This window comes from Anomalospiza imberbis, chromosome 7 (genome assembly GCF_031753505.1).
Source record: "Anomalospiza imberbis isolate Cuckoo-Finch-1a 21T00152 chromosome 7, ASM3175350v1, whole genome shotgun sequence".
NCBI classification, from domain to species: domain Eukaryota; kingdom Metazoa; phylum Chordata; class Aves; order Passeriformes; family Viduidae; genus Anomalospiza; species Anomalospiza imberbis.
The window spans coordinates 39212847-39225488 of NC_089687.1; the positions used below are offsets into that span (position 1 = coordinate 39212847).

The following is a 12642-nucleotide window of genomic DNA, read 5'->3' on the forward strand; positions in this document are numbered from 1 at the left end:
CTTTCTGCAGCCTTCTTATACCATGAAGTCCTCTGGCAGGGTCCAGCAGATCTGCTCAGGTGTTCAGAAACTTCTAAGGACACTCTTTTGGCAAGGGAAAAGCAACCTTTCAGTCAGGTTCTGTAGATCAGAGATAAGCACCTTCATTCTTCAGGGAAGCAACATTATTTTAGGAAAACTGTCAGACTAGTAAAGGCTTGACTACCCTTTTTTTTCCCTTAACAACTGCTGTATCTCTCTGCCTTTCTTCCAAGTGCACACAATCCCCAGGGATAATGCTCCAAACTCTGTGTGTGCCCTGTGAAGCTGGAGAGCTGGAGCACTTGGGCAGATGTGTTTGCAGTGAAGATAAAAACAAATGGCTCTGTTTAATGGAATCAGTGTACTTAAATAATGTGCTGATGTACTTCACGCTCCTGCTGCATCTCCTGGAGTGGGGAGAAACGGCGTCTTTGACGTGCGTGTGCTTTTCTATGTACATAAAAGTGCAGCTGTTTGCTGGAATTTGGAGAATCAAAGAATCACAGAATGCTTTGAGTTGAAAGGGACCTTAAAACTCTTCTTGTTCCCAACCCCCTGCCATGGGCAGGGACACCTTCCACTGTCCTAGCTTGCTCCAAGCCCTGTCCAGCCTGGCCTTGGACACTTCCAGGGATCCAGGGGCAGCCACAGCTGCTCTGGGCACCCTGTGCCAGGGCCTCAGCACCCTCATAGAGGAGGAGTTCTTCCCAATATCCCATCTAACCCTGCCCTCTGGCAGTGTGAGGTGATCCCTCCTTGTCCTGTGCCATGGAAAGGTAAGACAGGGCTCTCATTTTATTTCCCTCCCTGTTTTCCTTGGTGGAAGACTGCTTTTGGAATATAGGGATGCTGAGCATGAAGCAAGGAAAGCTCGAGCAGATCAAAGTCCTGGCTACTGCTGTGAGGTGCAATTCAGCTCCTTCCACAGCAGCTGCACAGCTCGGCTGCCCTGCCTAACTTCATCTTTGTGCCCTGCTCCTCATCCTCCTCCCTCCTGCCCCAGGGCTTGGGAATGTGTGGCTGGCAGGGCCCTGCAGTCCTGGGTAGCAGGAAGCAGAGAAGAGGGAAGAGGATGGAGGGTGAGGAATCCCACACTCTTTTTCCCAGGCTTTTCATCACTCTTTTCCATAAGGATGCAGCCTTAGGAGGGAAAATCCTCCAATGTCTGCCATGCCTCCAGGTTGGAGGTGGTTGCAGGACAGGAGCTTTGAGTGGTGGAAGGTGAGCCTGCAGCTTGAGTCAGCTCTGTCCTACCACCCAACACTGAGAGTGCTGGAAGAGCTTGTGTTTGCAATGGGAAATCACAGGCAGCCCCAAAGAGAGGCTGTTAAGGGAAAGCTCTCCAGGTCTGAGGGGCCCAAGAGCTGCTCTGGCCCTTCTGGGCAGCTGTGGGGCTGAAGGTGGCTGCCTGCAAGCAGAGGGTTAGCAGGGCCCTTAGCTCCCCATCTCTGCTGAGAGTGCAGGGACCCCTGCACATTAAAATCTCCTGAAAGAGCTACAAAAGGAATACTTGAGCTTTCGGAAAGCCAGAGTCTGGATCAACTACAGGATCAACTCTTACCTTTGCAAGAGCAAGGAGCTTAGGATGTCTTTCCTTCTCCATGTTTGCGATTGTTGCCATAGCTGCTGCCTTTGATAGAACCTTCTGTTTTCTCTCTCCTGCCATTTTTTTCTTGGCTAGATGAAGCTTTCATTCTTTTTAGGATCAAGATCTCCTTTCCTAATTCTGTTGTAAAGGAGGTGTTTGACAGCTGTAATGCCCAGCCCTATCTGCTCTTGAATCCAGGAAGGAATGAAAACAGACACACAATAAATTAGAAGAGGCTTCATTTAAGGTTTTTTTTTTTCTGTTTTATCTCTGCAAAAGTATTTTTAGCCCTTTCTAAAGTAACAAGATGTTGCCTAGCTAGGTATCAGTAAGACCAAAAGAACCTGAGGAATAACAAAAACCTGGGAATGACAGAGCTGTTGCTCAAGGATACCCGGACTTGCTCCTCTTCCCAACTTCCCACTTCTCAGCTCTCACTAATCCTGTCCATATGGGGAGAGTGTGAGAGCATCCCTTCTTTAGGAACAGCAACTTTTCCACCCTGCTTGCCCTGAAAAGTATCATGGACAGTTGGCAGGGATATCTATCCCAGAAACAGCAAAGGAAGGAGCCTGACAGACCTTGTAACTGTCTCAAATCTTGGGTTTGGTGGTTGTGTCTTTTTTATTTTAGGTGATGGCCCCTGCTGTCCCAGGCACTGGGTGCCTCTGTGAATCAAAAAGACAATCACATCTCACTGGCATTAAAGTAATTCATTTTCATCTTGATAGTCTGTCCCTGTGAAAGGAAATGCTTTTTTATGTGGGAGCACATCCCCCTTTCCCAAACCCCTCTTAATCCCCCACCTGTGGAGGGATGTGATCCCCAGGGTAGATCTCTGTTAAATTAAAATGAATTGGAATAGAATTGAATAGAGGGGGGTAGCATCTCCATGGAGCTTACACTGTGAACTGGAGTCAGTTTGAGGTGTCTAACTGTGCTGTGTGGCTTGGATTAGTTCCTTGGCTTTTCCCTGCACTCTCTAGTGGCTAACTGATCCTCTTCTGGGCACTTCTCTTTCCAAAGGATTTTTGTAGTTTTCTTTAGTGAATGAATGAAGGGCAGGACAGCAGACATTGAACAGTTCCAGCAGACTGGAATTATTTTAGCCTCAAATCACAAAACTTTTGGGTGCTCTTGTTTTTTGGGCTGCGATGGATGTTAACAGCATTGAGGGTTTTATTTGAGTAAGGGATGGCAGGAGTAAGGCTGTAACAAACATCTGTCTGTGCCAGGCCTTTGGGAACCAAGCCACGCGCACCTCAGATGTGTGTGTGGAGTGGAAATTGTTCCCCTTCCTTGCTTGAACTGCTCTGGAGCACAGGATCGGTGGTGCTGGAGAAGATCATTGAGTCCAACTTAAACCCAGCAGTGCCAAGGCCACCACCAGCCCATGTCCCTAGGTGCCACATCCAGGTGGCTTTTAAATCCCTCCAGGGATGGGGACTCCTGGGCAGCCTTTGCCAAGGGTGGCAGCCCTCTCCATGAAGAACTTTTTCTCCGATTTCAACGTCCCCTGATGCATTTTGAGTCTGTTTCCTCTTGTCACTTGGGAGGAGAGACTTGACCCCACCTGGCTGTGTCCTCCTTTTGTGTAGCTGTAGAGAGGAACCAGAGGAGGAATCATATGGAGCGATCAGGAACCAAACCCTCCCAGAATCCAGCCAATATCTGCAGCTCCATGTTCCTAGATTCTCTCAGATTTTAGCTGTGTGCCTACAACACTGTCAACCCTTCCAGGAGAAGGATTTCTCCTGTAGGAAGCAGTCATCTGCTTCCAGCAGTGATGGAAGGGGCTGTTCTTGTGGCTGTTCTAAACAGCCTCGGGGTATTGATGAATGAGCCTGAGCTCCCAGAGCAATGCCTCTGCTTTTAAGTGCTCTTTGATCAGTGCTGCTCTGAGCAGGCTGTTTATAGAGCTCTTGGAGCTGTGGAGCCCAGCCATCAGCACAGAGCAGAGCAGGAATAGAAGGCAGTAATGGCAATTCTGTTTGTTCCCCAAAGGCTGGAAAACAAGGCAGGCTCCTCCTCAACAACCTTTCCAGGTGGTTAGAGCTCTCCAGAGCTCTACCTGCACGTGTGCCTGGTGTGGAATGATCTGGAGCAAGCAGCTGGCTGGAGCTGCTTGTTGCTCTTCCACAGCCTCTGCTACTTTATAGGGCTTTTCATCATGTTTATAGTTTTGACAGGCACTTCTGTGGCAGGTTCTTAATTTAACTGATGAGACGGTCTTGTTTTCATCTCTTTTCCTAATGCTCTTTTAAAGTTGAGCAGTTTGATGCCTTTGAGCTGGTTCTACCTTTGGGTTCAGCTCATTTCAGGAGTTTTGTGCTCTGTGTGGTGGATTTGATCCCATTCCTCTGGAAATAATCCTCACTGCCAACTTCTGGGCTCTGTGGAGTGCAATGCAGCAGGCCAAGGCTTCATTCTCACTCAATTTCCATGGAGTGGAAAAATTTGTTCTTTGGTGACCTGGTAGGAGTTGCAAGGATGTTGGGGAGCTCTTGGGGCTGCCTGGTGGGATCTCTGTGATCATAAAATTGTGGAATGGGTTGGGTTGGAAGAGACCTTAAATCTCATCTCAGCCCCGCTGCCATGGGCAGGGACACCTTCCATCACCATCCCATGGTGCTCCAGCCTGGCCTGGGACACTTCCAGGGAACTTGTACTGCAAGAGAAGGTGAATATTCAGTCCCTCTCTGTTGTCTCAGCTGCTGGCAAGTCCCATAGAGCTTTCTCCTATCTCCTTCCCATCATCTCTTGCAGCCAGGGCTGCCCAGCCTAGACAAACCCAGCAGCCTCAGGGCTGGTCCCTGATTTCCATCCCTGCCCTTGTGCTGGCCAAGAGTAGCCTGGGAATTTCAGCTGGGTGCACTTTGGAGCACCAGCCTAACCAGAACCAGCCCATCTTACCCCTTGCCCTGCATCCCCACATCTTCCCTGGTGCTCCTACCACTCCTCTCTGCAGAATCCTACCCTGTTCCAACCGTGCAGCTCCTTTACTGCAGTCACAGCTGGAAAATGTGGGATTTGAAGAGCAAAGTTTGGCAAAGTGGCCAGTGTCACTCGTGCATCTTGTACACAGAGCATCAATCCCCATCATCCTGCTTCCTAGGTAATATGGGAATTGTTTACTCTGCTTCCTTCTTTTTTTTTCCTTTTTTTTCCCTCCTTTTTTTCCTCCTTTTTTTTTCCTTTTTTTTTCCCTTTTTTTTTCCTTTTTTTTTTTTTCCTTTTTTTTTTCCTTTTTTTTTCCTTTTTTTTTCCTTTTTTTTCCCTTTTTTTTCCCTTTTTTTTTCCTTTTTCCTTTTTTTCCTTTTTTTTTTTCCTTTTTTTTCTTTTTTTTTTCCTTTTTTTTTCCTTTTTTTTTCCTTTTTTTTCTTCCCTTTTTTTTCCCTTTTTTTTCCCTTTTTTTTTCCTTTTTTTTTCCTTTTTTTTTCCTTTTTTTTTTTTTTTTCCTTTTTTTTTTCCTTTTTTTTTCCTTTTTTTTTTTCCTTTTTTTTTTTTTCCTTTTTTTTTTCTTTTTTTTTCCTTTTTTTCTTTTTTTTCCTTTTTTTTTTCCTTCCTTTTTTTTCCTTTTTTTTCCTTTTTTTTTCCTTTTTTTTTCCTTTTTTTTTCCTTTTTTTTTTTTCCTTTTTTTTTTCCTTTTTTTTTTTCCTTTTTTTTCCTTTTTTTTTCCTTTTCCTTTTTTTTTTTCCTTTTTTTTTTCCTTTTTTCCTTTTTTTCCTTTTTTTTTTCCTTTTTTTCCTTTTTTTTCCCTTTTTTTTCCTTTTTTTTTTTTCCTTTTTTTTTCCCTTTTTTTTCCTTTTTTTCCTTTTTTCCCTTTTTTCCCTTTTTTCCTTTTTTTCCCTTTTTTTTCCCTTTTTTTCTTTTTTTTTCCCTTTTTTTTTTTCTTTTTTCCCTTTTTTTTCCCTTTTTTTTCTTTTTTTTCCCTTTTTTTTCCTTTTTTTTCCCTTTTTTTTTCCCTTTTTTTTTTCCCTTTTTTTTTCCCTTTTTTTTTTTTTCCTTTTTTTTTTTTTTCTTTTTTTTCCCTTTTTTTTTTCCCCTTTTTTCCCCTTTTTTTCTTTTTCCCCCTTTTTTTCCCCCTTTTTTTCCCCCTTTTTTCCCCTTTTTTTCCCCCTTTTTTTCCCCCTTTTTTCCCCCTTTTTCCCCCCTTTTTCCCCCCTTTTTTCCCCCTTTTCCCCCCTTTTTCCCCCCTTTTTCCCCCCTTTTTCCCCCTTTTTCCCCCCTTTTTCCCCCCTTTTTCCCCCCTTTTTTCCCCCTTTTTTCCCCCTTTTTCCCCCTTTTTTCCCCCTTTTTCCCCCTTTTTCCCCCTTTTTTCCCCCCTTTTTCCCCCTTTTTCCCCCCTTTTTCCCCCCTTTTTCCCCTTTTTCCCCCCTTTTTCCCCCCCTTTTTCCCCCCCTTTTCCCCCCTTTTTCCCCCCTTTTTCCCCCCTTTTTCCCCCCTTTTTCCCCCTTTTTTCCCCTTTTTTCCCCTTTTTTCCCCTTTTTTCCCCTTTTTTTTCCTTTTTTTTCCTTTTTTTTTTCCTTTTTTTTCCTTTTTTTTCCCTTTTTTTTTTTCCCTTTTTTTTTTTCCCTTTTTTTTCCCCCTTTTTTTTTCTCCCTTTTTTTTCCCTTTTTTTTCCCCTTTCCCCCCCTTTCTTTTTTGATTATTTTGAAAGTTTAGCTGTAACAAATCCCCAAACTCTCCTGCCTTTGCCAAGGCCCACTGTGAATGATGGAGTTATGGATGAATACTTATAACACTTGCTTTGATGTCTTGCATGTCTTTAACCAAAGGCACACAGGGAATTTGTTTTGGACAATGAATTTGAAATCTGTTGGGGTTGATATCGTAGCTTTTTAAAGAGGGCAGATGTACCCAGAAACAAAACTGTGAACTGCTGTATTTTCCCAGTGATCTCCTGTTGCTTTAATAATCTACTTCTCTGGGAATCTCTTCAAGTAGCAAAGGGCCAATTATGTGCTGCCTGGAGAGGACCAGGGAGAGCTGTTTTTGTGTCACAGGCTGGTCACAGGAGGTCTCATGTCCTCCCTGGCTCACTGCTGGAAATCCATGGGGCAGAGATAGTAATCATTTATTTTCATGTCCCATCTCCTCTTTGCTCAGTGAGGGGCAACTCTTAACAGGACTGTGTGGTTTCTGCTGAAGTTTGGACAAGACATTAATTGAAAAACCTCAGAAAAACTGATCACAACTGGTTTGTGACAAGGCAGGGTGGGAAGTGTCTCGTGGAGGAGGTCAGGTCTTCTGTCAGCTTGATTTTTAGGGAAAGAAGTGTCTTGTTTTTTGACATTCAAGTGAATATAAACACAACTCCTCTTCAAAACAACAGGCTTCATCTTTTGTTAAATAGTTCATTTTGTGTCCTGAGTACAGATTTTATCAAGACTGCATCATGCTTCTCTCTGCAGGGGCAGCTCTCCCCAACAGGATCCTCTTACATGTTTTTTTGGAAAGGGAAAATCCTCAGGACAAGTCTGGGGTCTTGTGTGAAACCAGTGTTTGTTTGGAGACAGAGCAGGTGATCTGTGCTTAATTATTTGGAGAGGCTGCCAGCAGATAGCTTATTTTTAAAGGAAGAGTTTTATTACAGCATCTTTGCTGGCTTCAGCCTTTCTCACCAAACTCGTTGGCTTTTTTTCTGGTGCTTTGCTTCTCGGGTCCAGTATTTGAGCTCAGAGGTGTTCTGTTTGTTCTTTTGGTTCCTGGAGGTAGGAATGGATGTTCTGGAGATGGATTCTGCTTTTAGAACCAGGACCTCACCATCTCTGGCATTCCAGGTCGTGGTCAGTACCTTCCAAAGGGCGCTACTTCAGCACTGAGACTCACAGGCTGCTGCTTAGGTCCCAGGGTCCTTGAAATTTGGGTAAAGGCTTCAAAAGTCTTTGGGTTTTTCCATCAAAAAGTGGTTCCTGACTTTGCTGATGAAGGCAGGCAGATACTGTTTTTGCTTTAATGAAGAGAAGTTCAGCTCTTGAAGGCTAAATCTGCAATTTCATTTGAACAGTTTAATTTAACATGGTATTTAACTCAGTATCTCATGCATGAAGTATTTCATAGATTTAATAATGTGTGTGCCTATTTTGGAAGGAGATTCAGTTCCTCTTCTCCATGATACAGTTAGGGGAGCCTTCTCGGGCTGGGAGGAGCTGGATGAATCCAGGTGGAATGTGGTGCTGAGATCATTGGCCTCATTTTCGTATATATATTTTGGTTTTTGCAGTCCCTCCTTCAGCTGCACAGCCCAGTCTTTTCTGAGTGATTGATTTTTCTGTAAGTTTCATCATTACAATGTAAAAACAGTATTTCATGTTCTGTAGATCGCACGGGGCACTTCAGAACTTTGAGGGGAGTGACCAGAGTTCTGACTGAGCTTTCTGCTTTCTTTAGCTCCCTGGGCTCAAGTACAAGCCAGGCTACAACGCTGATGCTGGGGACAAGTGGATCTGGCTGAAATGAAATCTGTTCCTGCTGGAGCCCTGGCCAGGATGGACCACAGGACCTGAGGGAAGAGGAGCCACGTTCAGTGCACCTGCTCCACATCACTTGTGTAGCACCAAGGAAACACTGCTTAAATAATTTCCTGTCCCTAGCAGAAGGGGAGTAGACTCCCAGAAGGAAAACCACTTCATTCTGGTTTGTTTTTCCCTGAGGAACTCGGGGATGTTGGACAGTCAGTGTGGGATAGCCAAGTGAGCTGGGGCAGGCTGAACATCAGAGCTGAATTTTCTCTTCCTCGGGACTGTGGCTCATTATTATCCAGGATTAGTGTTGTTCTGCTGATTCAAGAGAAATTAAACCTGTACCCTCCTGGCTCTCACAAAGTTAATATCTTGTTCTGTCATTCGTGGTGTTCTGTGAGGTTCATTAGAAGCAACAACGTGTTCTGAAAGGCACTGACTGGACCTCAGCCAAGCATAACAAGTTCATGGAGAGATGGAAATAAGTTATCTCAATTAATACAGCAAAAATCTCTGCTTAAAATTCTAAAAAAAAGTCAAAATAATTGCCAGCAGTTGTACTTACAGCTTCTTGCTTTGATTCTACTATAGAGTGAGATGTTTGTTGGCTATAAAAGACAAGTGTAATTATTATTTTTGCAAGTCCCTGAAAGTCCAAGTTGGAAGGGTTCTTTTCAAAGAAATTATTCATTTAGTATTAGTCACAGAAATGAGGTCCCTTGGCATTGGTTCAAGCACCACTGTCCAGATTTAGGCTGCAGTTAATTTTGCATTTTCAGCATGGGGCTCACTGCTTCAGTCACTGAGGAAAAGGGCTGCCAGGCATTCCAGAATTTAGGGCAGTGCCTTGGAGTTAAGCAGCCAAGTCTCGCTTGTGCCCCTTCCTGTATCAAAACCAGTGTGAAGAGTCCCTTAATGAGAGCCTTGGGGGCCTGGTGAGGTACTGGATGAAGGAGCAGTGGGAAGAACTGTGGCTCTTTTTGCTGATCCTGTAGCGCTTTGCTTCCGTGTTTTATGTCTCATCCATCCGTCCTCTGGGAAGGGATGCCTGAATCCTTCAGGACTCCCAGCCAGTGCAGTGAGATCCTGAGCACTGTGAGCCTCCCTCCACCTGCCCAGAGCACCATCTCCCAGCTCTGAGGGGTGTGGGGATGAAAGGAGCACGTGCTGTGGTTTTAAGATTCCTCTGGAGAGTGCAGCTGTGTTCGTACACGTGTCCTCCATCCTGGTGTCGCCAACTTCTCTGGCTGCTGGAATTCACTTGGCAGTGTGTGCAGCCCCATGCCAGATCTGGAGAGGTGTTTTGTGCTGTGGGTAGAGCTGGAGAAGCTGCTGTGGGACACTGGGGGGGGCTCACTGGGGTGCAGAGCAGCTTTAGGAGCCTTCCCCACCCACTCCAGCAGCATGGAAGGCTGAGCTCTGGATATAAAAGACTTTAATTCCAGTCAGGAAAAGTAATGCTGGTGAGCCCTGTGGTATGACAACATGCATCTCAAGCACTTTTAAACATTTTATTCAGGCTTTAACTCTGGTTTAAAACTGTTTATAAGCTAAATCTGTGAAGGAAATAACTTTATCTCCCTTTGCTGTAGGAAGGAGCACTAGCTTTTCTCTTCCCTCCTCTGTGTTCTTATCTTCCCTCCTTCCCACTCCAACACCTCAAGAAAAATCTCTTAGCAAACCAGCTGTAGAGATTTGGGTTTTGGAGGCTATGCTGTGCCAGTTGGATGAATCTATCTCCAGTTCTTAGATTGGGAAACATAATACAGCTCAAATCCTCTCCATGCTTCTGCGTAGGGGCATGCGTGAAACCCATCTGCAGTCTGTCCTCTTATTCCAAATTCCCATTGCCTGGACTTTGCCTCTTGCCTGTCCTGTCCTGTGCTTGGCTCTGCCTGCTTTCCCAGGGCAGATATTCTGGGGAAGGTCACATTTATGGGCAAAACCACCAGCCTTCTCTGTGGTCACACCAGTTCAGCAACAACCTCGCCCTTGGCTTCACTTTGCACAGGAGGGGAGAAAGGAGAGAGGAGAGGAGTGACTGGTGCTTGTCTGTGCTATCCCAGTATGTCTGTCAATAGTTCCCCCTCAGCTGGGGAACCAGGACCTGGGTCAATCTGATCGGTCCACAGCTGTGATTTAACACAGGAGAGGTGGTGAACCCTCTTGAAAAGGCGTGTCCGGAGTCCCTGTGAGGGATCGGGAAGACAAGACACCATTGGGATCCTCTCTAGGAGCAGGTTCAGCCCTGAGCAGTTTGCCTTCCTTTGGAAGGTGCTGATTTTCTGGTAATAGTACTGCCCTGACCTGGGGTGGACTTTAACTTTGGGAAGAGATGTCTGCAGACTTGAGCACTCATTTCTGTTGTGTGGATGATCTTATGTTTGCTGTCTGGAGAGATCTGGCTCGGAACAATGGAGTCTCTATCTCCCACAGTGATTTATTGGAGATTCCTGAATTTGCAAGCAGTCGTGTTATTTATATGTCTGGATTTTTCCCTGGATCCAGAGGCTTGGTGATCCCTGTATTTCGTCGTCAGGCAAGGCGTTAGGCAAGATTTCCGAGTAATTCGGTACATGATAGTTTGTTTTTTTTTAAAGCTTTTTCCGATAGTCCTGGGATGGACCCCAGTGAGCACGTCTGTACCGGGCGGGGGGAGCACCTGCCCGCAGCGGGGGGCCTTCAGCCCCCCGTCACGGCCGGACGGAGACCAGTTTGTTCAAGGACAGTCTTCGCTGCTGGTGCCCCTCGCACAGGATGCATGGGAGAGCCTTTGTCCAGGGCTCAGAAGTTTTTTTTCTGCTTCTGCTCAAGAGGAGCCCTCTCCACCGCCGCCTCTTCCACCTCCTCCTCCCCTCGGCGGGTGCGAAACCGCTCCCGGCCCCGGCGGAGGCACCGCCTCCCCCGCCGCTCCGCCCGCCCGCCCGCAGCCGCGCCGCCTCCTCCTGCCCACTCGGAGCTGAGAGAAACACCCGCCACCGAGAGCCAGCCTGAAACCGTCCCAGCGAAAGCGGAGACTCCGCCTCGCCCGCCGCTTCGCGCCGCCCTGGCCGCGCCAGCGCCGGCCCCGCTCGCCGCGTCAGCCCCTGCCTCGGAGTCGGCGGCCCCGCCTCCGGCACCGCCCGTCATCGCTCCGGCGGCGGCGGCCGCGCCCCCTGGACCCGCGGCCGATCCCTCCACGGCGGCAGCCGGCCCCGCCGCGCCGCAAGCGGCTGTTCTCCTCGCACACCGCGCCGCGGAGGGCGAATGCCTGCTACCTGCGGCGGCTGCAACCTCCGCTCCGCGCCCTGCCTCTGCAGCGGCTTCGCTCTGCCCCCCGCCGCCTTGGGAAGCCAGCCCCCCTGCGCCGCAGCCGGCAATTGATCCAGTGGCAGCGATGCCTGCGGTGCCGGCCGAGCATCTCCCCGCGCCTGCTCCGCCGCCGGCATCGGCCCTGACGGCCGCCTCGCCGCCCCCTGCTGATTCCATCGGGCCGCCAGGCGCTGCGAACAGCGACGGCAGCGAGCACCAACAGCCTGGCTCCTCGCAGGGGTGTGCACCCGTGGCTGAGCGCCAGCCTGCTCATGCTGTGGAAGCTGAAGATTCCTCTGGGGAACACACCTTCCCTGCCGTGTCCCGGGGCAGCCCGTGCGTCCCGCTCCCGTTCGGGGGGCGGGAGCAGCGGCGTCCCAGAAGGCTGTGGCTTCGGCAGCGCCCGGGTGGGGTGGGGTAAGGCAAAATGCTGGAGGAGTTGCCGTGACACTGGCCGCATGGCGGGGGCGGGCTGTGAAGATGGAGACCCCGCCCTGGCGGCCGGGCTTGGGCCGCCCACCAGGGCTCGGGCCACTGCCCTGCCGGCTGGGTCTGGGCTCCTTGGTGCAGCCTCCCTGCCCGGGGACCCCGTGCCCCCCACGGCCGGGTTTGGGGTCCTTGTTCCGCCCACCCGGACCGGGTCCACCGTCCCGCCCAGCACCGCAGGGTCCTAAAACCTGCTGCTGTTGGGCATTTTGATTCTGGAAAAAAAAAAAAAAATTAAAACACGAAAAAGTGATTGATTTAAGAGCTTTGGCCATAGCATTCCAGGGATTTTCTCAGTTCTTTTGAATTTGGTGATAGTTTTTTGCATGAGAAAGAGATGTTTCTGCGGTTTATGATCACCCAGATATATTTGCATCAAAATCAGGGGACTTTGGAAAATCGTGATCCAGAGATGATTTCCAGCTCTGCTCATTTGAGTTTCATCAGCTGCTGCAGTCTCTGGGATGACGTTCAGTGTTCTGGTGTTTCATAATTATATGATGTCATATTTGGTGGTTTTCTGTGGTTTTTTTAATTGTTTCAGGACTTTCTTCACTTCTCTGTTTCAGAATTGAGAAACACTTTTAAGGATGTCAAGATCAACATCTCCACTCAATGGACACCTTCTCCTGAGACTCAGCTGTTTGGACTTTGAAACTTGAGCATTCTTTTCATTGTTGTTTGGGTTTTCATATTGTAAGCTTTGTTTTAGAGATTTGATAGAAGTAGGTGTTTGGCAGGTAAAGGATCTGTTTGAACATTCCACATCGGCATCTGATTCGGCTTCTGATT

At 47.7% G+C, this 12642-nt stretch overlaps 2 protein-coding genes across 2 annotated transcripts in view; both read left to right on the forward strand.

The window, feature by feature from the left end:
* The window catches only part of LOC137477537 (NADH dehydrogenase [ubiquinone] 1 alpha subcomplex subunit 10, mitochondrial-like), a 28052-nt gene extending 19611 nt beyond the window's left edge, over nucleotides 1-8441 (forward strand). The window contains exon 10 of the mRNA XM_068196760.1: nucleotides 8003-8441. Within this exon, the coding sequence (XP_068052861.1) occupies nucleotides 8003-8071 (69 nt within the window). The 3' untranslated portion in view covers nucleotides 8072-8441. The remainder of the gene's footprint in view (nucleotides 1-8002) is intronic.
* The window catches only part of LOC137477674 (maestro heat-like repeat-containing protein family member 6), a gene marked incomplete at its 3' end in the record, with an annotated part of 155675 nt that overhangs the window by 34690 nt on the left and 108343 nt on the right, over nucleotides 1-12642 (forward strand). The gene's annotated exons all lie outside the window — the stretch shown is intronic.